This window comes from Microtus pennsylvanicus, chromosome 6 (genome assembly GCF_037038515.1).
Source record: "Microtus pennsylvanicus isolate mMicPen1 chromosome 6, mMicPen1.hap1, whole genome shotgun sequence".
NCBI classification, from domain to species: Eukaryota; Metazoa; Chordata; class Mammalia; order Rodentia; family Cricetidae; genus Microtus; species Microtus pennsylvanicus.
Window position 1 is genome coordinate 75,465,269 of NC_134584.1, and position 27,661 is coordinate 75,492,929.

Consider the following 27,661-nt stretch of genomic DNA (forward strand, 5'->3'; position numbering starts at 1 on the left):
TACTCTGTATTGCAGAGAGGAATAGGCAGGCAGACATTGTACAATGGCATCAATGGCTTGCTTTGTCCTGAGTTAACACTTGCTCCACCCAGACTCCTAGAAGGATGCAGGAACAACAGTAGCAGCACCTAAGCATACTCAGTGTTCCTGGAAGTACCTGGAACTTAGCTGTCAGACAGAAGATAATGAGGAGGAAGTACAGGAGATGGAAGGAAAGAGACACTGACACTGTGAATACCAGGACCAAGACTGAACTCTGTGATGACCGTTTTAACTGGGGTGCCCTGCAGCCGGTTGGCTTGAGATGAGACTGAAGGCAGTCTTCTGCTTCCTTCCTCTTCTGCTGCTAGCCTTCTGAGTGAAGTATAGCTTAAAGATTCAACCCTCTGCTACCCGAAGTTGTGAGTGACAGGTGACACCAGTGTTCCAGTAACACCACCAACCTCCCTCCTCTGCTCCAGGGCTGGATCCACTCCATGCAGCTCTCAGAGTGGTCCCTGATCTGGTCTCATGGTGTTTATTCGACCTCTGCGTGCCCGGTGCTTTGGCAGCACGCTGTCTGCTCAAGAGGAATGATAAATGAATGAGTCACTCACCGTAGAGAGCTAGGAGGAGCATAAAATAAGACACTGGAAAACATTAAGTCTTTGTTTAGTGTGGAAATGCCTCCTCATGACAAACCCAGGAAAAACAGAATTCAGCAGCTGTACAGCCAATAGCAAGAGAACTAAGGGAGATGGGGAATGGGGAGGTGATTCACAGGGATGACCAGTCAGGAGCACTGAGTGCAGGCTTAGAGACACCTCATCTGCTGGGGAGAAGTCCCTGCTGGAGTGCTTCTGCCCTGCCTACACTCGGGAGGGTTGTGTAGTTCAGAGATAAAGCTTGGCTCTCACCCAGGAGTGCTGGAGACGTCTTGCAGCCCTCTCCTATGCCTCACCTCTTGCAGAGAGAAATAGGTGCCCATTCCCACCCAAATCTCAACAAGAGGGAGGGGCAGTAATGTGACCGACCTTGCCTGCCACATGGCAAGAGCATCCTCAAGCCTCTAGCTGCCCTTCCAACACAGTTCATAGCCTTGGGCCTGCACCACTGAAGCCAGGGGCGAAAAAGAGAGCATGGACTAGGGAACTGTGATATAAAATGTGCGAGGATAAAGCTTCATCCTCCTGTACCCAGAAAATAAAGTGAAAAGAATAGTCAGCCTGTAACCTCAGCACATGGGAGGGAGAGGCAGGAGGATCATCAGGAGTTCAAGATCAAGGTCACCCTGGGTTATATAAAACCCTGTTGGAAAAAATACAAGACACAAAACTAATATGTAATAACATCCATAGGTAAATATGTAATTTTAGAATGCATGGGTATACATGTAGAAGAGAACATGGAGGGAATCAAACTGCTAGTACAGGAAGCTGTGATCTTAGAAACACAACTGGGCATGATGGCACATGCCTGAATTCCAAACCTTGAAGCGGTAAGATCTTAAGGTCAATGACTGCCTTGGCTACATAATAAGACTCTGTCTAAATAAATAAGATACAAAAGGTTGGAGCATCAAGATGGCTCAGCGAGTGGAAGAGCCTGTCCCAAGCCTGGGGACTTGAAGTGTATCCCGAAGGTGTCTGTGGTAGAAGAGAGAGCCAACTCTTGCAATCTGTCCTCTGAGAGAGAGTGAGAGAGAGAGAGAGAGAGAGAGAGAGAGAGAGAGAGAGAGAGAGAGAGAGAGAGAGAGAGAGAGAGAGAGAGAGAGAGAGAATAAATAAATGTATTCATTCTGAGCATCTTTTTGTATAAAACTTGGAATACTTTGACAGTGGTCAGATTTCCTTTCCTTTTCAGGTACATAAGCTTTAAATTCCATTCTTGATAAATGCCTTAGTTAGGGTTTCTATTGCTGTCAAGAGACACTGTGACCACAGTAACTCTTATAAGGAAAATGTTTCTCTTTGGGACTGACTTGTTCGGAGATTTAGTCCATTATCACCCTGGTGGGGAGCATGATTGCACACAGGCAGACATGGTGCTGGACAAGGAGCAGAGAGTTCTACAATTGAATCAGCAGGCAGCAGGAAGAGAGAAAGCCACTGGGCCTGGCTTGGATATTTGAAACCCCAAAGCCCAACCCCAGAAATGCATTTCTTCCAGCAAGAACACACCTACTCCAACAAGGCCACATGGCCTAATTCTTTCAAATAATTCCACTGCCTATGAGCTTATGGAGGCTATTTTCATTCCAACCACCACAATAAATAAAACCCTGTAAGATTTTTTTTAAACCTTCACTATTCATCCCACAAACACAGAGAATGTCTATAACCAAAATTATGGTAGATTTTAAGAATATATAAACGAGTAAGGGACCCTGACTCTAAAGACTTGTAGTCTGCTGGAAAACAAACACGTGTATTGATAATTGTGGTAGAATGTTGGTGTCCCACGTAAGAGGGAGACAACTGCCCCCAAGAGTTGCAGAAATATTTCTTGGTAAGTATGGAGAAAGCAGGTCTCACATAACTGTGTCCCTGATGGCCCCACCAATATTCTTGTCCTAGAATGGGGCTTCACAGCACCACTGCGAACGCAGTAGATAATTCCTCATTAGGATGGGGGAAGTGGCTTCCCTAGCCATTTCTCACAGCCGGAAAAGCCTCCAGAAATTAGCAACCCCTTAAAAGCAGTAAATTACCCTGGCAGAACCACTGCCTCAGTAGGTTAGGCCTTCTGCAGTCCAGCCCCTGCCTGGTCAAGGTTGAGCTCCTACCCTTGGAGCTGGTGTGAGAACATGAGCTTCATCCATCAAGTCACAAGTTAGTTCAACACAACACCTAACCCAGAGGAAGCAATTGATACATGCATCCACTGGCATCAGTGCCCACCTGGAGAGGAAATCAGCTCATGAAATAAAATACCTATGGTCACACAATAGGGATCCCTCCTTAGATCTGTATAATTCCAAAACCTCAGATCCAGGTCACATTGGATTCCATCATCCACCAAGCAATGTGCAGAGGACATCCAGTTCCACACCTACAGGATGGGCATCTCCTGCCTACCAGGATGATCCCAGACAGGACAGCCCAAGCACAAAAAATACAACCCATCAATCCATCATGGCCAAGTCCTAAAGTCAGGGTGGAGTGACAATGAAGGGCTCCCATGACCAGAAGGAACCAGGGTCTCATCATCTCTGATTCTTCCATGGGGTGTACATCCCTTGGGGTGCACATCCCTCTCTACAAGCCTGGAAAGGAGAGGACTTTACCTAAACTGATCTTTTTCAGGGCCTTGAGTGTGAGAAGTACTGAGAAACAGAGACTACAAAGATAGGCTAATGGATGATAGACAAGCAGCTCAGGTTTACAGGAAGAACAATCTTGAAGAAGACAGAAACCTATGACTGAGACATAAAATTAGCACACCCACAGTAGACACAGAACGAGGATGTGACTTGGGATCCTGAATTTGTGCAATCCTGGAGAAAACTGGTCCCAGACAGAGAGCCTTCCAGTCAAGTGCCACAAGTGTGGCCAGCTGGCACAGAGCTGCGAGACGCATATCACAGCCACTGATGTCCCTGACTGCTGGGCCAGGCTCTGGTGTCTTTGAGGTCTCCTAAATGCAGCCAATGTCAGCAGCTTTAGTGAGTGGCATTTTGTTCTCTGGACCCACAAAGATTTGAGCACTGTGGCAGAAGGTGACTCCTTTTTCCTTCCCTCATGGCCCGTGAGGCTAATCATAAAATACTCTCTGTTTCAAGTCTATAGGAGAAAATGCTCCTAAATCCATTAAGTTGCTAATGCATGCATCCCAAGACCAGAAAAAAGGTGCAGGATTGATGGATGGACCTGTCATATTTATGGTTGATAGCTGAGTGACTAATGGGCTTTGCAGTTTATAACACAATGCTCACTTCACTCTCCTCATCCAGCTTGGGGTGATGTATAGGCGTGGGTACGGGCACTGCACTGCGATGATGCGGCAGTGATGGCGCTCTATCACCCTTGATTATCAACGGGTTTCCTGTGAGAAAGAATGTGCCAGGTTCCATGTAAAAGCAAGGTAGAGGGAGAACATTTGTGCCCAGCCACCTGAAATTCACAGCCTTCTTTCCTGAGGCCATCCCCCTGTTCCTGCTAGGGGTGCAGGTGGTTAGAGACAAGAAAGCTGGGTATCTTACACCCCAGACTCTGGCTGCACCTTCCCTGAGCTATGCAATGGCTCCCCTTTGCTGTCTTTATTCATGCCCCATCTCTCTGATCCAGCTTCAACCTGCAGCCTCTCAATGGAGAAGGGAGGCACGTAAGACGTGGGAAGGATGTGAAGGAAACAAGGCTCAGAAAGTAGACTTTACAAGTGTATGGAAGCCCTGAAGGTCAGCCCGCTCTCTCTAGCTCTCTCTCTCGCTCTCTCTCTGTCTCTCGCTCTCGCTCTCATTTCTCTCTAGGTCAGAGAAACAGTGACTGCTGTAGGGAAGATGCCCTCAGACAGACAAGCTCCTGCAAGTCATGAAGAGAGCTCCAGGGATGTCATTTCCATTGCCTATGTTGGGGGTGAGCTTTGAGTCACCCACAACCTATTTTCCTGACATAACCCTAGCAAACTCTCTGGTTCATGAAGCCACACTCAAGTAAACTAGTTTCATTTGGTGCTCTATCAATGGGGAATAGGCATTTGTTCCCATCGCTCTGGGGGAAAAAAAATCACACATTATCATATCTGTAATCAATAAGGCTGATATTTCCGGGTTCTAGGAGCCATGCATGTGCAGACAAACCCTCAGGCAGAAGTGCCTGAATGTTAAAGAGCCCCACATGACATAAGTGCAGTATAGATTACATCATCCACATATGACTCAGCTAAGCCCATGTGCACATGTGTGGTCACGTATGGCTCAGCTAAGCCCTTGCACACATGTGTGAGCCCTGTCATCTGTGTATGACATAGTCATGTCAACCCCCTGTGCACATGTGCTAGGCAGCTTTTAAAAGCTGGACTCCATCTCTCTCTCTGCACACTGACTTCCCAGGCCTGTACACGCGCCCTCTAATAAACTCCTAAGCGGGTTTGTTGCGTGATCCTCTGTGTTTCCTTCTCACTCACACCAGGTAATTTCAACATGGATTGAATGTAAAATGGTACCATAGGCTTAAGTGTATGAACTGTAGATGATACTATTATAGAAGACTGTGGAAAACTGAATTTTTGGGAGAGGTGGGAAAAGGGGCCTGAATGGAGTAGATTCCCATCAGTTAAGAGAAGAGAACATATGAGCAACCAAATAAATATTGCAGCCTCTAAAAAAAAAAGATTGCAATAAAGAGGAAGGGAGGGATGGGGGATCAAGAAAAAGACAGATTAGAATATGCTACCGTGCTGTGAGAGGGATCTAGGACTATTAAGAGAAAATTGGCATGAGATGAAAGCAAGTAGAGGGGATGGGTCTCACAGGTGGAGTGCACAGGGATGGCTCATCCATTGGCCAGGAAGGAAATAAAGTAAGTAGACAGGTCCACCCCTCAATCAGTGGGATCTTCAGGATCCATGACATGACCCATGTGTCCCCTAAGTGGTTCTCATCTGTCCTTTTCCCCACCTCCCCAACCTGTGGGTGCCTGACCTGGTGCCTCTGCCTGCTTTTCCTCACTGCCTCTTTAAGGAAAAAAAGGAAAGGAGGGGGGTTCAAGAGCGAGGCTCTAAGACAAACTGTCATTCAGTGAGAGATTTATAAAAGAGTTATCAATGCAGCAGGCAGGCAGGCAGGCAGCACCATTTGGCAGGACTCCAAAGCAAGACAGGCTTCTGTTCTACCAGACAAAGCTAGGTATCCAGTTTTAAAGGGCTTAGAGGGATGGGACTGGAGAGATGGCTCTGTAGTTAAGAGCACTGATTGCTCTTTCCAAAGACCCAGGTTCAACTCCCAGCACCCACATGGCAGCTCACAACTGTCTGTAACTCCAGTTTCAGGGGACTTGCCACTCACATAGACATACATGCAGGCAAACCAATGCACATGAAACAAAATAAGCAAATTAGGGACTGAGAGATGGCTCAGAGGTTAAGAGCACTGACTGTTCTTCCCAAGGTCCTGAGTTCAATTCCCAGCAACCACATGGTGGCTCACAACCATCTATGATAAAATGCCCTCTTCTGGCCTGCAGGGATACATGCATGCAGACGCTGTATACACAATTAATAAATAAATCTTTAAAAAAAATAAGCAAATTATTTTTAAAAGAAAATGGTTTTAGAGGGGAAGAGGGGTCCTATACCACATGGCAGGAGCTTGATTGATAAATAGTCTATGGTATGGAATATATGTGACTTAGACTTAGATGCTAAGAATCATGGAGCTGCTGGATAGTGGAGAGAAACTGGTTAATGCATGGTTGCCTCAGACACAGATGGCAGGGGCCTGGGGATTCAGCCTGCAGTAACTTTATCTGTGTGAGGTCAGGCTTACCTAGAAGGCCAGGTATCCTGGCCATGCCACTGTTGGTCTCCACCCTCAACGCTTCCATCCATACAGCACTCCATTAAATAGCCAGCCGAAGGTTCCCTATGCTCTCAGCAACCCTGGTGGAGCCCCAGAAAGGCAGCAGCATGGAGCCTGGACTGTCTGCACAGCTGCAGTCAGACACTCCACTATCCAAGGAGAATTTGCTCTCTGTATCCTCTCCCACTGCAGCTACCTCAGCTAGGCTGGAAATGAAAGTCGCGTGTCCACCACAGGGCAGCCTTGATTGAGCAAGGAGGTTGGAGAACACTGGAAGTCTCTGAGTCCAAGTGAAGAAGAGGCACTAAGTCTCTGAGGCCCTGGTTCACGGCATCCACCTGAGTAGAGCTAAGTAATGGGAACTGTGACCAAAAGGCAAAAGGGTTGGCTAAGTGGAAGGTTGGACACGGGCTCCAAGTGCTTGGGTTCGTAGCCTGCTGCTCTTCATGAAATGGATGCATGCACACATCAAAGGGACATCAATGCTGGTCACTGCCATCATGATCCAATTGTCCACTGTGCTAGATGCTTTAAGTAGTAACACATTTCATACAATAACCCTGAACCTGAAGCACATACCATTGAACACATTAGGAACACACACATACACACTAAATAATTATTTGAAAGAACTGTATTGAAGGCCAGAAAAACAGCTCAACAGATAAAGGTGTTTGCCATTCAAGCCTGGAAAACCTGAGTTTTGTCCCCAAAATCCACATAAAGTTCAAGGAGAGAACAGACTCCACAAAGCTGTCCTCTGACCACCAGACAGGCTCTGTGGCATATGTGCCCTCTGGCACACATTCACATCACATATACGGCAGCAATAAGGAAGTTCTAAAAAGAATTATAATAAATATTTTGCACAATGAATTTGAAGTAATAGGATTTTAAAGTATGAAAAAAATGACATCTGCTGTAATTTGGGGCCCAGAAGACATGGACACGCTACATTTTCTTCTCTGACAGCTTGCTGCATTCTCTGTAACCCATTATAGACATTTTCTCCCTGTGGATCCTCCAAATTTCTTCTCTTCAGAGGCTTCAGTCAATGGAGTGTATTTCTAACTGAAATTGCAGGACAGCTGCCATTCTTTGCTCCTGGAAATTCCCAGTGGTGAACCTCTTAACCAACATATTTTGATTATTCACCATGAGTCTGAAGTGAAGGGTTCTTCAGTTCTCCAAAAGCTCACAGTCTGGGAGAAGAGATAAAGCCAAGCTGTTAACTCTCAGCAAAGGTAAGAATGTGCTGGAGTTTAGGATCGGAACAGGGGAGTACAACAATAGGAAGCTGGAGCAGCCAGACCCTAAAAGTCATCACGGGAGATGCATAGTAGGGGTGTCTGAGCACTCGCAGAGTCCTAGCCACCTGTGTCTCAGCAGCACTACTTGGAGCCCAAGCAGACTTGAGAAAAGGCCTCATTTGCTGCTCTGAGGGTCTTCCACTACTGCTAGCGTCTGTGTGATCAGTCAATCCATACAAGGTAATTAGCCTCACCGAACATGAGAAGTGCTGGTGTACAAAAGAGTCGCACAACAGCCTGGAGTGGAGCATAACAAAGGTTTGTTTACCTGGGGATAAACTCACAGAAAGAGTAGTGATCTGCGGTCCTTTGCTTGCACTGGGAACTGGAACCAAATACAACAGCCAAGAGGTTCCCAAGAAACCCATGCATGCCTTTTGTCTGCATTTATAGTACATGAGACTATGCCCAAAGTGGGCTGGTACCTGAAAGACTATTGACTGAAGGTATTCCCGCTGTAAAGAAGAATTTTTTTAATGTAGGTTTTTAAAATATTTTTATTTTGTTGTTTTTCAAGAACTCACTATGTAGTCAAGGCTGGCCTCAAACTTACAAAGATATGTCTCCCTCTACCTCTAAGTGCTAGAATTAAAAGTATGCACCATCGTGCTTGGCCAAATAAATTCATTTTCTAATTTGTTTATTTATTTATTTTGTTTGTTTGTAGATTATTAGCTGCCCAGTCTTCATTCAACCGTGGCTTATGAAGCTTTCCCTAGGTCTAAAACTCTCCATGTCTTTCCACTGCGGTCCTGACCAACGCAGGAACTAGGCATTGAGGTCTTCCAACTCTACTCTGAATCACTATTCTAGCCCATATCTTTGTTCCAAGACATGCGTGTTCACAGAAAAGACACACAGGTGCATATGCAGGTGCACCCACGTAAACATACACACTCACACACACAACAACAGCGTACTAAGTAACAGATACTGAATATTAACCTTCATCAGGCGATGGAAGGAGACAGAGACAGAGACCCACATTGGAGCACCAGACTGAAATCCCAAGGTCCAAATCAGGAGCAGAAGGAGAGAAAGCACGAGCAAGGAACTCAGGACTGCTAGGGGTGCACCCACACACTGAGACCATGGGGATGTTCTATCGGGAACTCACCAAGGCCAGCTGCATTGGGTCTGAAAAAGCATGGGATAAAACCGGACTCGCTGAACATAGCGGACAATGAGGACTACTGAGAACTCAAGAACAATGGCACTGGGTTTTTGATCCTTCTGCACGTACTGGCTTTGTGGGAGCCTAGGCAGTTTGGATGCTCACCTTACTAGACCTGGATGGAGGTGGATGGTTCTTGGACTTCCCACAGGGCAGGGAACCTTGATTGCTCTTTGGGCTGACGAGGGAGGGAGACTTGATTGGGGAAGGGAGAGGAAAATGGGAGGCGGTGGCGGGGAGGAGGTAGAAATCTTTAATAAATAAATAAATAAACATATATAACATAAGGCAGTAGCTAAAGAGACTTTGGGGGGGTCGAGACAGGGTTCTTCTGTAGCTTTGGAGCTTGTCCTGGGACTAGCTCTTGTAGACCAGGTTGGCCTTGAACCTCACAGAGATCCATCTCTGCCTCCCAAGTGCTGGGATTAAAGGTATGCACCACCACCACCCCTGAAATAATTTTTGAAAAAAAATTTGAGCCCCCATCTTTGTTTTATAAACTATATCATATGATACAATTTACTGGAATACATAGAACATTTTTGGTCATTTTTCTTTAAAATAGTTTATAATATCATTTCTATAGTTATCACGCATTAAAATAACATCATTTTAAGACATATTTTGAAATACCTTCAGATTTATATAGTCATTTTCATTGCTAGAGTCTAGCTTCTTTAATGTTTGTCCAGCTTACCCTAATTTCGGGTGATTTGAACGGGAAAGAATCTGGTGTGCTTCGCTGGTGTAATTTTCACTGAAATACCTGAACAAGGAAGACGATGAAATGAAAACGTTACACTCACGAGTAGCGTGAAAACCACAGCACAAGCAAATGCTACCATCTAAACAACAGCCTTGTTCCCACAGCCACCCCCCTTTCAAGCCCCTTCAATGGCTCACAGAGGTCTCAGAGTCCAAATTTAATCCTAAGGAATCAGGCCTCTCAATAAGGAACACAGGTAGATGGCAAGACTATCTTAACAGAGAACTCAGCTACAAAGGGATTTCCTATTTACTTACAAAAAAAAAAAGTCCTCGTTTTGAAACTTGCTAATTTCCGGCCTGTACAATACTCAGAGGGCACCAGCTGGGCCGCCCGTCTCTGTCTCCTCTCTGCCACAGCTGGAGTGCGCATTTCTATCCCACTGCTCACAAGCAGACATCACAGTCCTGTGTGAGTCCTGGCCTTCTTCACATCAGCTCAGGGAAGAGCCCTGTACTCCATCTAGAGGTCTGAGACCCTCAACACAGTCAAGAGTCAGACTGCTAAATGACTAAAGCCCCAGGCTCAGAGGGAGGTGGGGAAGTTGCTCATCTTCCTTAAAGATTACTGTCTGATTTATCCTAAGGAAGAAGAATTATATAGAACTTTTAAGATTTTAGAAATTACCAAAGCATACATGCTTTTATAATTTAAAATAACATACATCTTGAAGTCTCATTATGACATATCTTTCCCCCAATAGCTTTATCCATATTGGCCTAAATATTTTTTCTCAGTATTAACTTAGTTTAGTTCAATTTCAGATTTTTTTCACAGTAAAATTATCCAAAGAGCCAGGCAGTGGTGATGCATGCCTTAAATCCCAGCACTCTGGAGAGGCAGGCAGAACTCAGTGAGTTCGAGGCAAGCCTATTCTACAGAGCAAGTTCCAGGATAGCCAGGCCTATACAGAGAATCATCTCTCGAAAGTAAAAAAACAAAGAAATTATTGGCTTCTCATTCTCTAAATGACTTATAGTGTATAAATCATAATTCACAGGTAAACTGAAAGACTGCAGTCTAAACACATGCATATTTATAAAAGAACTCTATCTCAACCTTCCTTGTGTTGCAACCCTTTAACACAGTTCCTCACGTTGTGGTGACTCCAACCATAAAATTATTTTGTTGCTGCTTTATAGCTGTAACTTTGCTACTGTTATGAATCATGGAACTTTCCTCACGGGGCCGTGACCCACACGTTGAGAACCACTGGTAAAGAGCTGGGTCTTCCAGTGTACTAGAGTAGTGCTGGCGATCGGCTGTGACGTATTTTAGGGTTCCATGCGCATGGCCCAAGTACTAAGGGAAAAGCCAAGTTGTTACAGCCATGATAAACAGAGCTGGGTCCAGGTCAACTGCCAGACATAGTGAGGGGCATGTCACCTAACCTGATTGTTTTCCCAAATGCAGTCAGAGCCACACAGTGGAAACAGGAGGGCAGAAACAGAAAGGAGGAGGAAGGCACTGCAAACGCTGGTGAGTCATCACAGACACAGGTGTGCACAGGGGATGCGCGGATGCGCATGCGCGCACACTATGTTGCTGGTTGCTGTCAGCACCCTAGCAAACATGTGGACTATAGTTATGAAAACTCAGAGTCAATACGAAACAACAGGTCCGCTCTCACTAGATTTGAAAGAGACGGGAAATAACAAGGAATTGCATTCACCCAAGGAAAGGAAACTTATTTCACTTACACAAGATTGATCAGTCCAAGTATGCCCATGCCTCTGAAGTCTGTTTTGGGATCATCACCTTGGAAACCAATGTCCACCCACTGCTTGGAGATCCGGGCCTTCAACTTTTCCGTAGGCATCAGAAGACTCCAAAGCTGTGAAAACATGCTTTTGTGTTACAAATGATAATGATGTTCCTGGTTTACTGGGACATTTTCCTTTTCTTAGCTTAAGTAACTCATAATTGAATACTTTGAACTCAACAACTTTTAGGCAAATTCTAAGACCAACAAGGGTTGAATTAAAAACATGGTGTACTATTCCAATCCGAAAGACTGTTATAAAGAATCATTTCTTTAAATCAAAATCACAGACATCTGGAGCAATGACCTGCCTATGTTTACTAATCATTTGATATATATACAACTTCTTTGATATATATATATATTGACTTCCCATTCTCTATATGATTTACAGTCTATAAGTCATAATTCACAATATATGGCAACATATTGATTAGTAAACAAATATATATGTTAGCTACACACACACACACACACACACACACACACACACACACACACACACACATATATATATATTTACTAGAATTAAATTGCTTAAGAGCAGTCTTGGATAAATGGACCCATAATTTGGTTTGAACAGGTTTTGCTATAATATTGGGTAGTTAATCTTTAATCCAATAAAATAAAATAGGACCAAAAACAAATAAAATAAAATAGGCCTGAGGGAGAGAACCATGAAGAAATAATATTAATAAAATTCAAGAGATAAGTGTATGTGTGTACATGAGACTATTTCATAAAATTTATTTTTTAATTGGCCTACTTATAAACAAGTAGAATCTTTAACACTAAGGTGTTATCAAGAGTTGTTGACTAACAATCTTTCCCTTCATTAGATATGAACAAACCAGTCAATGAAAACTAATTTAAGAAAATTTAGTCAGTTTCAAGATCCAATGTAAGTCATCAGACAAAAACAGAATTGTAGACACTGATTAAAAAACTGAAAAGCTTGGCAAAACAAAATGCTTGCACCCCCACCTCCATTTCAGTGCCATGAGGCACTGTTGAGTGTTGGAAGAGTGTCCCGTCACCTAAGAAACTGTCAAGATTGGCCTTCCAGAATTCTGGCCCTGAAGCTAAATCCAACAATTACATTGGACTTTATCTTGCCCACTCTCTTACTAGCAACCCAGACAGCTCATTGACATCAACAAGGAATGTGACCATAGCATAAGGCTTTCAATGTGTGGGCTGCAGTATAAAACCACTACTGTCCAGTTCTTTTATTTATTTATTTATTAAGAATTTCTGCCTCCTCCCCTCAACCACCTCCCATTTCCCTCCCCCGATCAAGTCACCCTCCCTCATCTGCTCGAAGAGCAATCAGGGTTCCCTGACCTGTGGGAAGCCCAAGGACCGCCCACCTCTATCCAGGTCTCCTAAGGTGAGCATCCAAACTGCCTAGGCTCCCCCAAAGCCAGTACGTGCAGTAGGATCAAAAACCCACTGCAATTGTTCCTGAGTTCTCAGTATTCCTCATTGTCCTCTATGTTCAGCTAGTCCGGATTTATCCCATGCTTTTTCAGACCCAGGCCAGCTGGCCTTGGTGAGTTCCCGATAGAACATCCCCATTGTCTCAGTGTGTGGGTGCACCCCTCGCGGTCCTGAGTTCCTTGCTCGCGCTCCGTCTCCTTCTGCTCCTGATTTTGACCTTGAGATTTCTGTCCCGTGCTCCTCTGTCTCTGTCTCCTTTCATCGCCTGATGAAGGTTAATATTCATGAGGATGACTATGTGTTTGTCTTTGGGTTCACCTTCTTACTTAGCTTCTCTAGGAACATGCATTATAAGCTCATTGTCCTTTATTTATTACTGCCCAGTTCTTATTTGATGTCTGATTATGGAGAGGGCATCTTGCTATGTAGCCCAGGAGAGTCTTGAATCCCCTTCCTCTTGCCTCAATCTCTAGAATTCTGAGATTATAGGTACATGCCATCATACTGAGCTTTTAATACTCAAAATTTAATATTCATAAATACAAGTATGGGCCGTAGCCTGGAGATTCTGATTTCATAAGGTTAAGGTGGAAGTTTGTATCCCAAACGTAGACACTGACAAAAGCTGGTGAACATGTTTTTGGATTATACTTAAAACTACTTCAACTCCAGCTTTCTTCCCAGGACTGTTGAGCTAAACTTAGAGTCAGCAACTGTCACTCCCTCCAGAGCTGAACTGCATAAGGGACAGCCAAGGGGAAAGGTGCCTGGAGCAGGCGCTAGGCCGTGTGTCTTATCCCTTCAGGAAGGCAGGTGTTACACAGAAAGCATCTCAAATTAAGGTGAATGAAGATAAGAGTACTCATCTAGGATGCTTTAAATTACTTCAAATATAAGCTCAACCCACATAGTAACCTTTTATTAACCTCAAAATAATATCAAGTTTTATTTTAATTTTGCAATTAGGTAAAGTATTTATTTATATTTTTCCAAAAAAGGTTTTTCTGTTTGTTTAGATTTTCATTTTATGTTTATGAATGTGTTTATGTGCACCATGTGTGTGCCTCATGCCTTCTGAGACCAGAAGAGGGTGTCAGAGCCCCTGGAGCTGCAGTTACAGATGGTGCTGGGAATTGAACCCAGGTCCTCTGCAATAGCAGTAAGCACTCTTGGGTGCTGAGCCTTGGCCCTGGCCCCAGCCCCAGTTTTGCTGTGTTTAAGCTCTCCCCAAAGTTACTTTCATAGGACTTTTGGTTATGTGCAGTTCTAACTCCAGGTGCAATATATGCTAATGGGTTATGGGTGAGATCAAAGTGGAACAGGAGACTGGGAGAGAAGGGTTTAAGCAGGGATGGGGAGCAGAGAGGAGAGGCAGGTAGGGAGGGTCAATCAAAACTAAGCACACCACATGAAATGCCAAGAAATCTCTAATATGAGGAGGGAGGAGGGAGTGAAGTAGAGAGGATGAGGGAGAGGAGAGAGGGGGAGGGAGAGAGGAAGACCAAAAGTATGAAGGAAAGCAAGCATACTCAAAAGCACCCCTTCAGCCCCCTTGAAGGCAGTGTGAACTGGAGCACAGTTGAGCAGAAGGCAGCTCTCCCCAAGCTCTAGGACTTTAGCACCAGCAGCAGGCCAGCCCATCCCCCAGAGCCCTATAATCCCCTTCCCTGCAGGAAGAGCCAGACTGGATGGGCTACAGCACTCTCTACCACAGCGGTGTCACTGCCTGCACACCCTGCACACCAGGAGCAAGTGACAGGAAGCTGTCCTTTCTTACAGTTGTAGTCTACTGTGGCAGTTTTGTTGACTGATGCCCCAATGCTGTTGCGCAAAGGGGGCATCTATTTTCATAGCTTCTGTGCTGCTGAGGGAAAGCCCAACCTCCACAAAAAAAATTGGATAAACGGAAGCTCTGGGGCCCAGGCACCCCTGCCTAGAGGCAGAAGAACCCCCCTTTTATGAATGGATAACTTATCTTAGAAGCTCTATTTACCTGAATATATTCTAAAAAATGCTTATCAAGTAAGAGTTATTGATCAGGGGGCTGGAGACATGGCTCAGTGGTTAAGAGCACTGGCTCTTCTTCCAAAGGACCTGGATTCAATTCCCAGCATTCCCTTGGCAGCTCACAACTGTATGTACCTCCTGTTCCAGGAGATCCAACAAACACATAAACACACAAACACACATGCAAAACACCAATGTACATGAAATTAAAAAAAATATTTTTAAAAAGTTGTTGATCTACAATCTTTCCCGATCAATGAAATCTAACACACATTCTCCAAGAGGCAAACAAATGGGTGGACTGAATGAGCTTCTAGAACCCACACAGTGCTCACAGTTGAAGCTGCCTGCCTGCTGGAACACTAAGCCAGCGCTTACCTTGAGGAGCAGTTTCTCATGCTGCGCATTGCCAGAATCATAGGGTTTTTTCCTCACATTTTCCACAGCCTGGTAGAGCTGCTTATAGCCGGATATCTGCAGTAAGCACGTCCTCATGCATATCTGAAAACTGAAAGGATAACATTGTTAGTTTAACTCAAACCTCTTATCACAACAAAGCGAGGCCTGTTTTTCTGTCACACATCTCTGAACACTCCACCACACAGCAATGAAACTCTGAAGTGCACACAGAACAACCCACAAGTTACCTGTTCCCCAGGTAACCTGAGCAGGGCTGGGCACAGCACGCTACAGAGCCCCGTGCCATCACAGAGGGAGCAGCACACCTGGTGTCTTTCTCCCGGCAGATGTTCTTCTCCTTCATTATGTCCGCTACACATCTGTCCAACTCACTCTCAGCAACTCGTGTGGCACTCTGGAGGACCTGGGTATCGAGACACAGCTGAATGAGAGAAGTCCCGGAGAGTTGACGTAGAAGTCTGTTTTGAGACATTTAATCAGTCTTACCAAGAACATATTAAAATGCAAAAAGAAACCACACTTCCTTCAGATCTCCAAGAGCTGGAATCATGCAAACATTTACAGTTTTCTAAAAGCCTCCTAGTTTCTTTTATAAAAGAAATCCTAATTAAACTCAGTGGGTTAAAAAAATAAGTTATGAAAATGGGAAGAATATGGTTATGAACTATTACATATTTATGAAATTGTCAAAAAGATGCAGAGTTTTAAAATCAATGTTAAAAAGGAGCAGCAACAGACTCTAAGAGCTGTCTTCCTGTCTGCAGCCCGGGCTCCCCACCCAGCACCCAGTTCTCTAGCAGCCCTTGCTGGCAGCTTCTTTTCCCACGAAGTACTGTGTCAACATATTAAAAGGTAGCCATTCTGTGGGGTCTGTCTGGTCTGTCTGAAAACTTCCTTGTTTACAAAGCCCTGGTAGGTCCTTTAATCTGGCTCTCTTAGAGGACCATTTGAGCTATCCCGACCCCTCCCTCTATTTCTGCATAAGCCTGTAGATGAGCTTGTCAGTTTCTTCAAAACATACTCAATGTGATTCTAATTAAAATTTTGCTAACTCGCTGGATGGTGGGGCAGATGCCTTTAATCCCAGCACTTGGGAGGCAGAGGCAGGGGAATCTCTGAGTTCAAGGCCAGCCTGATCGACACAGTGAGTTCTAGGACAGGCTCCAAAGCTACACACAGAAACCCTGTCTAGAACAACAAAATAAAACAGAAAAATAACTTCACAAACTCATAGGTCAATTTGGAACTTATATTTTAACAACAATGAGCCTTTTAATTGATGAATACCAGGCTTCATTTTATTCTTTTTTGATGTGGGAGTGTCATATATCAATCTGTTGATTTCATTGGTTAAGCAATAAAGAAACCGCTAGGCCCATTTGATAGGCCCACCCTTAGGTGGGTGGAGTAAACAGAACAGAAGGCTGGGAGAAAGAGGCTGGGTCGGAGAGTCGCCATGATTTTCCCACTCCAGGCAGATGCAGGTTAGGATCATTCCTGGTAAGCCAGCTCGTGGGCTACAGCAGATTATTAGAAATGGGCTAGTCCAGGAGCGAGAGCTAGCCTAGAAGAGGCTAGATAGAAATGGGCCAAGTGGTGTTTAAAAGAATACAGTGTAATTATTTTGGGTAAAGCTAGCCGTGCGGGCGGCGGGGTGCTGGGGAGCAGCCCCGCCGCTCCACCTATTTCAACACTTTTTTTTCTCAACAATTTCTCCACAAGTTTTAGGGCTGAAGACAGTGTTTACTAAACTCCCCAGTGTGTGCTCTTCTGGCTGCTGTGGTAGGTAGCACTGCTCTCTCATGGTCCGGAAGCTCACTGCTAACACAGACAGCAGTGAGCTACCTGCTGCCAGACTGTTCAGTTTGCTTGTTAGTACACAGCAGCAGCCTCTGAGGACTCCAGGGTTGTCCACACTCTCAGACTACATTTCTGCTAATAGTTCTTTCTGGCCAGCTATTTCTTGGGTTTGTTTCTGGTTGGCTGTGGCTCCCAGGATCTCCAGCAATGATGCCGAGCAGAAACAGAGAAACACAATTCATCTGCCATATTTCCACTACACATGACAAGACATTCACTATCGGAAAGTTTTCTGTGCCAGCTGCAGACTGTTCGCTGGCCTTCAGGTGGGAGTTTTTAAACATGATCAGATGTTTTAGTATCCATCAAAATGATCATATTTTTTCTGACTTTGTTAGTGTGGTAATAAATTATACTCACTGATTTTAAACTTCAATCATAATTTATTATCCTTGCTGCTGTTCTGTAAGGATTCTTGTATCACATTCATAAAGGGTACTGAGTTGTACTTTTTATTTACATGTCTTTCTTTATTTGGTTTTAGTCTGTCCTCAAAAAAATAAAAAATGCTTTTTTCACCTCTATATCCTAGGACTTTCTGTTAACAGTGGCACTGTTTCTTCTTTCCATGAATGTTTGGTGACAATGAATTAGGCCAGGCTGGAGAGAAGGCTCAATGGTTAAGGGCACTAGCTGCTCTTGTAGAAGACTTGGGTTTCGTTTCCAGCATCTACACAGTGGCTCACAACCATCTGTAACTCCAGCTCCAGGAGATCTGATACCTTTCTGACCATCGTGGGCCCCAAGAATGTACATGGTGCACAAGCATGCATGCCGGCAAACACCCTAAAATAAAAATACAAAGGTTCAAATATCTTTTAAAAGAGAATTAATTAGGCCAATGATGGAGATTTTTTTAAACATTTTAAATTGGAGATTTCTTTTTTTGAATATATGGCCAGCTAGGTCTTTTGTTTATTTTCACATTAGTTGATAAACTATCTTTTCTACAAATTCTTTCCATTGCATCTAAGCTACAGGATTTACCGGCATGAAGTCGCTCACAGAACTTCAGAACCTAGGCTAGGGTGATATCTTGTCTACATACTCGGCATTTTTCTTCTCTCATACTTGGTCAGTTATAGAGGTTATTGATATTATTAATCTTTTTTAAAAATCAGTTTCTGAGCTTGTTGGTAGTCTACTTTTGTATGTTTCATAATTTCATTGCTTTTCTGCCTTATTTGTAAATTCCTCAGCTTACTCTAGACTTAGTATCTTCTCAGGTCTCTAAAGATACAAATACAGAAAATTAGTTCAGGTCTTTAAAATTTGCTTTGGTATGCTAAACAAATGTTGATTATGCTCTGATTTTCTTTCTCTGTTTCCAACAAAATTCTTTGACCAATGGAATCAATACTATGCTTATACTCCAGATATTGAAATTTTTCATATTTTAGCAGCCATAGGAGATAATTTATAAGCAGTCCGTAGTCTGTAACTGAGTAAGTGAGACTTAACTTTTAACAATCAAAGAAGTTTCAACTGTCAAACAATTTACAATAAAAGGCAGCCATACTTTGAGATCACTTTTGGGGATAAGCCTTAATAGAATAAATTGCTGTTATTCATAACAAGCATTGGGAATGCAAAGCATTTTAATACATAAGAGAGTTTCATAGATGTTTGTCCCCTGGCTTAACTATATCATCATCAATATTATCAAGATGGATTTTCTTATGCTGCCTTCATATTAATGCCTCTAGTCGTAAAACCATCACGTGGTACTGATGAGGTTCAAGCCAACTGCACAAAGGCCAACAAGTAGGAAGCAATAAAATCAGAGTTTTTGTCCAGATTTCTTCTCGTGCAATAAAACGCAGAGCCAGTCGATGGAAATAACACAAGACCAGAATGAGATTTTTCTCTTAAAGTAAATATAATGTGTGAAATATGCACAAATTGCATGTGTACGTTGGCAAGCCCATCTCCCTGTACTAACAAACGTGCTTTGGATTTCAGGCTTCAAGGCAACAAAGCATCTACTATTTAACTGAATGTGGAGTATTAGCTATTCTCTTTATAGTGTCCTACAAAACATCAGGATTTTACTTTACAGTTTTTTGTTTTATTTTGTTTTTTGAGACAGGGTTTCTTTGTGTGGTCCTGGCTGTCCCGGAACTCACTCTGTAGACCAGGCTGGCCTCGAACTTACAGAGTCACCTGCCTCTGCTTCCCGAGTACTGGGATTAGAAGTGTACGCTACTATCACCGAGCAGTATTTTACTTTTCTAATGGTGATAGCATAAGAATACAACCTTAACATTTCAAGTGACATCTTTAAAGAAACTAGTAAGTAAGGTGAAATTAGAATATTATTCTGCTTATTTAATGCACTCCTGTGGAGTCTTGACCACCTTGGGGCCAAACGACCTTTAAACAGGGGTCACATATCAGATATATACATTACAATTCATAACAATAGCAAAATTACAGTTATGAAGTAGCCATGAAATGATTCTATGGCTGGGGACACCACAGCATGGGGAGCTGTATGAAAGGGTGGCAGCGTCAGGGAGGTGAGAAACACAGCTCTGTCGAGTCTACACCTTCCTTCTCCGTGCCACTCCTGACTTCTCTCCTGGCGATAATCACTGCTCTGTCATTTCTACACCTTCCTTCTCTGTGCCACTCCTGACTTCTCTCCTGGCGATAATCACTGCTCTGTCGAGTCTACACCTTCCTTCTCCGTGCCACTCCTGACTTCTCTCCTGGCGATAATCACTCAGCATCAATTTTACTTCTTTATCAGTCACTGCAGACACTGCAGGATGCTGAAATGCAGTCATGAAATCCTCGTTGAGAGTTCACCAACATCTTACCTCCTATCCTGCTGATATTTAGTTTATCACATAAAATCTCACTAATAACTTCTGAGACCAGATGCTGCTGCTGCAGCTGATCCTCATTACAGCGGTTCTGCTGCTGCATGGGTGCTGAGTTCAGATCCTGTACCTCTCCAGGAGAACAAGCAAAGGGAGCAAACACTACATGCCCATGTGGAGACCCTGCGGCTACAAACCGCTCATCTCCGCTTTGTCTGTACTCAGAGCACTACTACTCGCTAGGAACTGGTGCAGGCTCTAGGGACACAGATGCAAATTACAAACACCATGCTTCATTCAGGGCAGGAGAAAATGGAGAACTAGAGTAAAATACTGCACAACAAGGAAGGCAAAAGGACAGGGAGGGGAGGCTGCGGGTTACTATTCCAAGCAGAGAGTGGTCAGAGCACTCCTGACTTCAGAACTGATTAAACTGGAGATGGGGTCCCTTAAGCTTTCACTGGGAGAACAAGCACTCCGGCTCTCATGGCACACCGCCCGATGGCAGGTGGTGTGGCGGTCTGGAGCGGCAGCACAGTGGTGATGACACGGAACAGGACAAGAGCTAAATCAGATGCAACCATGAGCAACGTAGGGGCAGGTGAAGCTCCAGGTGTCAAAGCATTTGAGAGGACACACTCCTCAGGAGCTGGGGCAATGCTGGCTCTGAAGGTGTGGTATGAGGGACTATTACATTGTCACAATGTGGTTTCCAGACCACAAGGAAGCCCCTGTCAAAGGATGGCTCTTTCTCAAATATTCCCAGATTTACGATACAAAGAAACACAACTTGCTTAGCATCCATTGGTCCACGTGGCTTCTTACAGAAAGAATGGGAGTAGGCAAGACACAGGGCTGAACCTCCTAGCATGGCCCTGACCTGACCTGCAGGACCCAGGGTCACCAGGAAACCAACACATCAGAAGCAAAACAAGGATTTCTGGAGTGGGGCCCAGTGCCTACATTCCAACAAGCTCCAGAGGGCTGGAGCTGCTGCATTTGAACCTGTCCTGACAGCCCTGAGAGATGATGTGTCCAAGAAGGCCCACTACAATGCACAGGCTGCTATGGAGATCTGCCTCTGTGTGTGTGTGTGTGTGTGTGTGTACGTGCGTGAGAACCAGAGCAGAAACTTTCAATTTTTCAGATGCCGCATTCTCAGAGGAAAAAACAATCATTTTGGGTTCTGAACAAAAGACAACTCTATGCCCTCCCCAGTGTCCCCGTGTTTATCTATGTAAGTTGTTCTCACACAGTTCATCGTGAGGCTGTACCGGAACTAGTAAGCACCCACTTGAGCGGCAACTCTCCAGAAAGAAGCATTCAGCGTGCAGAACCCACCACCCTTCTGTTCCAGCGTGAGTCAGCAACTCTTATCAACACTTGCAGACTGCGCCATGTCCATGTGCATACTATGATTTATGATTCACAGTTTACAACAGGACCAAGTACAAACATATACGGATATCTAAAGCAGATGCACACACAGGAAACTGAACTAACAATGTGGAAACAATATTTAATCTTACCGTGAGCAATCATCTCTACGTGCTTACTACCCCTTTTGTCACTGTGAATGCTGGCCATCGTCCTTAACAGCGTTAAATAATGACCTACGTGCCTGTACGCTTGTCTCTGCTACCCCAGTAATTCTTACACACAGAACACTGTGATCTGATTAACGCTAGCATCAAACACTGTGGCTTGCACGTGGCAGACTGGTGTACTGGTCCTGACTCTGCACCACTGCAACTCAGGCAACCACAAGTCTGCCTTAGCTTCACAGAGTCAGACTGCACCTGCGGACTCCTTGCTTTGCACTTGACCACTGAGGTAAACCGGGAATGCAGATGGAGAGGACACTGTCAGGCTTCCAGTGAGTCACTGAGAGACCACTCCCTCTGCCAACACTGAATCCCACACCTGGGGCCTATAATGGGACAGGTGGAACACACCTGAGACCGTGACACTAACATGATAAAGGGTCTTTGCAGCTGGCCCACATGTGCATGAGCACACATGTGCAACCCTGCTTTATGCTCCTGCAGCTTTGGCTTTGTTTCTTAGATGGCAAAAGCTGGCGGCTACATGGCACACGTCGGGACTCGCTTTGGGTCAAAAGGTAAACATGCAAGGTTTGCTCCAGCCAGAATCGCTTTGCTCTTCTCTCACACAAGCTACCCTGAGGACACAGTGATGGGAGGGCTTTCCTAAGATGCTGGTCTCCAAAAGCTACCAACTGCTACTGCAAAATAAAGAGGCAAAGCCTCAGAAGAGGACACAGTTGAATCTTTTTTAAAGAAAAATATATGCTTATGTTAAGATTTGTAGAATTAGCATTTTAATATGCCCTTACCTTACTCTTGGAATATGTCAAGGAGTTTTCTGAAATTAAAAAAAAAAAGTTACCACTTAAATGTATTTTCTGCATTAGACCAAAATCAAATAGTAAAAATATAAATGCAACGAAAAATCACTCTCACAGTTTAAGATACAATTTCCACATGAACAACAGGGCAATCATCTCAAGATCTTATAGGATCAAGATGAAGGTAGAACGATCTCCCCTCAACACAGTACCAAGCTGGTGTCAACCCGTTTCCCCAGAATGTTCTGCTTCTATGCAGACCGCCATAGTGAGAGTGTCTGCCCACAGCTCAGCTCTCAGAAATTCATCTGAAGACTGCACTCAAAACCACTACTTTCTCTCCATTGCCAGCCCGAGTGAGTGGCCAGCGACGGAACAGCACAGGAACAAAGGAGCAGAGGCCGGACGGCCTCACCACCTTTCCTGTACCATGCAAAGAGCAAACAGCCTCTCTCTGTATCCTGGCCTTTGTGCCAAGAATGACAAGAATATCTGTGTTGGTCTGTTAAAAAAAAACAAAAAGTTTCTGGTACACTGAGAATGCTCTCCTTTTGGGAATTTTAAGAAAAATGCTTTCTGCCTCAAAGTAAAGCCTTGAATATGCTCTTCCCAAAAATTATAAAGCGCCAACCATTGCAGCCCAAAGAGACCTGTATCAAGAGGTGTGTGGGTCTTCTGAGCAGGCAAGAGGGAAAATCAAAGAATGGCCATGAAATGCTCCTGCCATTCTTCCAGCGCCACCCTGGGTACAGGGCCCACTGCCCAGGCCTCACTCCCTTGGCCCTAAGGGTCATGATTCCTCATTTGAGGCAATCTTGATCAACATAAAATAGGAACTGGTTAATTCTCGATTTTCCACTTAACACAGCAACATTTGCTGTGGCTCTGCCCAGGTCTTTCTTACTACACCTAAACTAACTTCAAATCACATTTCTCAACTATCTGAGTTTGAAGTCAGAGCAATACTTTCAATTAAATGTTGGAAAACACAAGCCAAAATAAGCCCATGTATGTATGTATGTAGGTAGGTAGGTAGGTATGTGTGAGTGTGTGTATGTATATATATACATATATATGTATATATATTGTATAAAATTTCCACAGCTACATCAAATTAGAAATTTAATTTATATTACTATAGCTTAACAGATCCAAAAAATTATCACTTCAACATATTACATACAGGTATGACATCTTTACAATTTTTACATGACTCTGAGATCCAGTGTATACCTTATGGGTACAGCACAACTCAGTTGACGGCATGCACACTACAAGCCTGGCCCTGTTGACGGCACGCACACTCCAAGTGCTCAGCAGCCATGTGGCCATCTCTACAAGCCTGGCCCTGGCCGGTTCTGGTAACCTTTTCTAGGACTAATGAGCAGTTTGCCCATTCGTGAATAAGAATAGGATGTGAGAAGAATGAGGCCACGATGTAGGAAAAGATCCTGATTCTTCCAATCGTTTCACCATATATTTGTGTAAAGTTTCAAATGGAAGAAAGAATAATTTTCAGTAAACTATTGCAAGCATAATCTGAAGAATAGCCGATGCTTTTTTGTTTGTTTGCTTGATTTTTCAAGACAGGGCTTTTCTGTGTAGCCCTGGCTGTCGTGGAACTCACTCTGTAGACCAGGCTGGCCTTGAACTCACAAAGATCCTCCTGATCTACCTCTTGTGAGCTAGGATTAAAGGTATGCACCACCACTGCCAGGCTAACTGATATATTTTTAAGAAACTCAAAATATTTCTTCTTTGGGTAGCTATAAATAGTTTTTCATATACAATCATTCAGTGTTCAGTTAAAAGGACTCAAGGACCAAAAAGCTTAAGAAACTCAGTTGCGATGATTTAATCAGAACACACAAGTACATTACCACTGGGTAGACAGAGAGCATTCAATTACGTTTTTATTAATCGTGAATTTTTCGGTTTTTGAGTAGCATTACCTATCCTGTATGTCCTCTGTGCGCCGCCATAGGTGTCAAAAATTCGCTGCAGTTCACACTTCCCAGTCATCTGTCGTAAGACCCATTTCATCCAAAACCGGAAAAAGTGCCCATAGAAGAACTCCCACAGAGAAATAAACATGTTGTCCTGGAGGATAGAAGAACACAAGCTTAACGGCCTTAAACTGGGGTTTTTAAAACTGAAAAACAAATTAAGCTGATCCAACTCCCCAAATCCCAAATAATAACAAAACCTTTTATTTCATGGTGTCTTATTTTGTGACTGTTTAATCAGTCAGGTAAGGAAACAATAAACAGCATAAATCAAATACTAATTAACTAAATGGTCAAGTTATCTCTGGGCCAAATGTTCACTTTTTTAAAAATTGTAAAAAAAAAAATAGGGAAAAAAACTGGCCAAATTATTTAATGGCTTAAAAGAACAACTACCTTACATTTTTACCAAATAATAGTATTTCGTATTTTGGATTCTTTTGTTTTTCATCCCTTCAAACTTGGAACTAAACAGTTTGAGAATAAAAAGACGAACCGAGCAACAATTTCAAATCAACCACACATCACATGTGGCTTCCCCAAGAATGAGCTCTTCTTGCCAGGGTGCAGAGCGTGTCCCAGCTGTCTCGGTCAGCTGACGCCAGCACAAGTGGCTTACAAACTGAAGCATACAGGCTGAAAACCGAGCAGATGGCATCCTGACGAACTCATGATTTTTCCAGTCAATAGACGAAGGGCAGAAATGCCAAAAAAAAAAAAAAGTTTTTTGTTTTGTTTTAAATCCCGCAAAACCTACACACTTGATACAACTGGGTCTTAGAAGAAAACTCTTCGAGTGCTAAACGAAAGGGAGGAGGGATGCCGGGGACCGAAAGGAAACCGCTCCTCGCCTGCCTTCCGGGCCTAGGATTCGCAGACACACCCTCTCTGCGCGGGGGCCCGAGGAGCTGTCAAATTCGCAATCCCCGCAGGCCAGGGCACTGGGTGCCGGTGCCAGACGCGCGGATCTGGGTCTTTAAAATGAGGCATCCCGTCCGCGCTCGTCGGGACGGAGGCTGCAGAAGTGCCAGGCACCGGCAGGCCGTCCGGGCGACCGCGGGCCCCGGGATGTCCTGCGCGAGCCCCGTGGGGACCGCGCCGTCCCGCCCCTCTCGCGCGCGGGAACGCTGCACAAAGCCCCGACGGCCCCGGCCCCCTGCGGGTGAGCGCGGGACCCCCGCGAGGCTTGCGCGGCCGCACGCCAGCAACGCAGGGTGAGAGAAGATTAAAACAGCAGCCACCTCACAGGAGCGGGAGAACTAGGAAAAGCTGGCGCTGCCTCGGTTTCCGCCAGCTGCAAACACCGGCAACGGAAACGACGCTCTATGCCAAGCGCTCCCCGCAAACACTGCGACCCGGAAGTCGGCACCGGAGGCCGGGGTTGGGGGCGGGGGAAGGCGGTGCCGAGCTCCGAGCCACGCCTCCTTATCCTCTTCCGATTGGCCCTCGCTCCCGCCTATCGCTGGCGCGGAAGGCGGGCCTGCCGCTGGTGCGCCGGACGCCAGACGGTTCCCCTGGCAACGGGGGGCGGGCTGCCACGCCCAGTGTCAACGTGGTCCCGGTGGACTTGGCCTGGAAACTTTGCTCCCGGGTTTCAAAGACTATTCTGCCTCGGGTGTTACTACAGCACTTTCACCTACATTTCCTAATCTGAGAAGTGATTATTTCCCCTCTTTATGAGAAACAAAGGAAACTTGGCTCGACTGGACTTTATGGATGTTGCAAAGGAATTTGGGTGGCCTGTGTGTGCAACGAGAAGTTGCGAAGTTTGGACTTTTTCCTTCTGAAGAAGAACATTGAACGATTAACTTATCAAAGTTATTTTATTCATTTCTCATTCATTTATTATTATTCATTTCTTAAATATTGTTTCTACTGGAGGAATAATTTGTGCACATTTTTAAAACCTCAAAAGGTACAGTTTATTAGCTGGTATACTGTGCTAGACTGTCTTCTACAAGGGGCTACACACAAAACCAACCGGCAAAAACATTGTATCGGGTGAAGCTGCTCGCTACTAGGGAGATTAGGCAAAGGGGATTAGGGAGTACAGGAAGGAGCTAGGTACAGCAGAGTCAGCACAATAAGAGTAAGCTTTTATGGGAGGGAGCAAGGGAGCGTGCTCGGACCCCTTCAGGAGGAAGGCTGACCCACGTGAGCAGTAAGTGGAGAGGTGTTGGATTAGGAATGTATTAAATGCTTAAGAAGCAGTGAGGGGCCAGAGGGTTAGAGAAGGGCAAAGTGGAAAAAAAGATCAAGTACAAAAGACATCTTATGTTATAAATAAAATGAAACAGAAGAAATCCCTGAACTGGGCATGGTACTGCATGCCTGTGATCCCAGCCAGAAGATTGGGACATCAAGGCCGGCAGGGCAACACAAGTAAGTTTCTGTTTCAAAAAGTAAATAACTGAAGAATCCTCCCACCCAACCAAGATTCCTGGCTCCCTATTTCCCTTGCTCAGTTCCTTATACTTCCAGAAATATTCAAGCCAATGTCTTGTCTGTGCTCCATTCATCTCCTGGTTAACTCAAATGAAGTGAGCGGTACACCCTTTGCCGCTACTCAACTATCATCTTAAAGGTAGATTCTATTTGTAGAACAGAAATGCATGAAAGACACATAAACCACCATCTTCGTCCCAGAGGAAGCAAACCATCTCCTTTCTGTCCCCAATCAAGTTCTTGTCGGGCCCTCCTTCCAGGATGGAGTGGGCAGGTGGCAGAGAGTACAAACAGGAAGATAAAAGCTACGTTAAACCATTGTCATGCAGGATTTTACTGTTTAAATGGAGACTTTTGAACTCTTAGTAGAGCTCCTACAGCTTCTGAAAGCACACAGCTCTAGCAGGTCACTGGGCCAGCAAGGTAACAAAGCCCGGAGACTCAAACTCAGAAGCCACAGGTCTGGAAGTCTAGAGCAGAGTGGGTGGAGGCGGCTGGAACAGCTGCAGGGATAATTCCCTTCTGTAGCTAGAAGGCACAGTCTTGGAGTGAAGAGTCCCTCTGCCTGCAGCTGCTGGTCACATCCTAGAGGTGGTTCAAGTGAGCCCAGGGAAGAAAGAAGAGAAGTCTCAGGAGCCAAGCCTCTGCAGAAGTATTGAAGACAGCCTTCCTTCTCTTCTGTAGGCTCCTGCAGTAAGTGGTTCTGTTTCTGTAGCCTCTGAACATCCAGATTTACAGGTTCCTAAGCAGGCCCTGAGTGGCAAATCTTGACAATGGGAATG

At 44.6% G+C, this 27,661-nt stretch overlaps 1 protein-coding gene across 5 annotated transcripts in view; it reads right to left on the minus strand.

Moving 5' to 3' along the window:
- The window catches only part of LOC142852085 (ELMO domain-containing protein 2-like), a 30,654-nt gene extending 4,870 nt beyond the window's left edge, over window positions 1–25,784 (minus strand). The window contains exons 1-8 of one of the 5 annotated variants that reach the window (XM_075976483.1): window positions 25,676–25,784; window positions 24,381–24,528; window positions 22,417–22,445; window positions 15,681–15,778; window positions 15,334–15,463; window positions 11,447–11,580; window positions 9,678–9,746; window positions 6,679–7,698 (exon numbers count right to left, since the gene is read on the minus strand). In XM_075976483.1, coding sequence (XP_075832598.1) covers window positions 7,692–7,698; window positions 9,678–9,746; window positions 11,447–11,580; window positions 15,334–15,463; window positions 15,681–15,778; window positions 22,417–22,445; window positions 24,381–24,522 — 609 coding nt within the window. In that variant the 5' untranslated portion in view covers window positions 24,523–24,528; window positions 25,676–25,784 and the 3' untranslated portion in view covers window positions 6,679–7,691. The other 4 variants (XM_075976482.1, XM_075976478.1, XM_075976480.1 and 1 more) reach the window with 4 other exon arrangements.
- Between the last annotated feature and the right edge of the window lie 1,877 nt (window positions 25,785–27,661).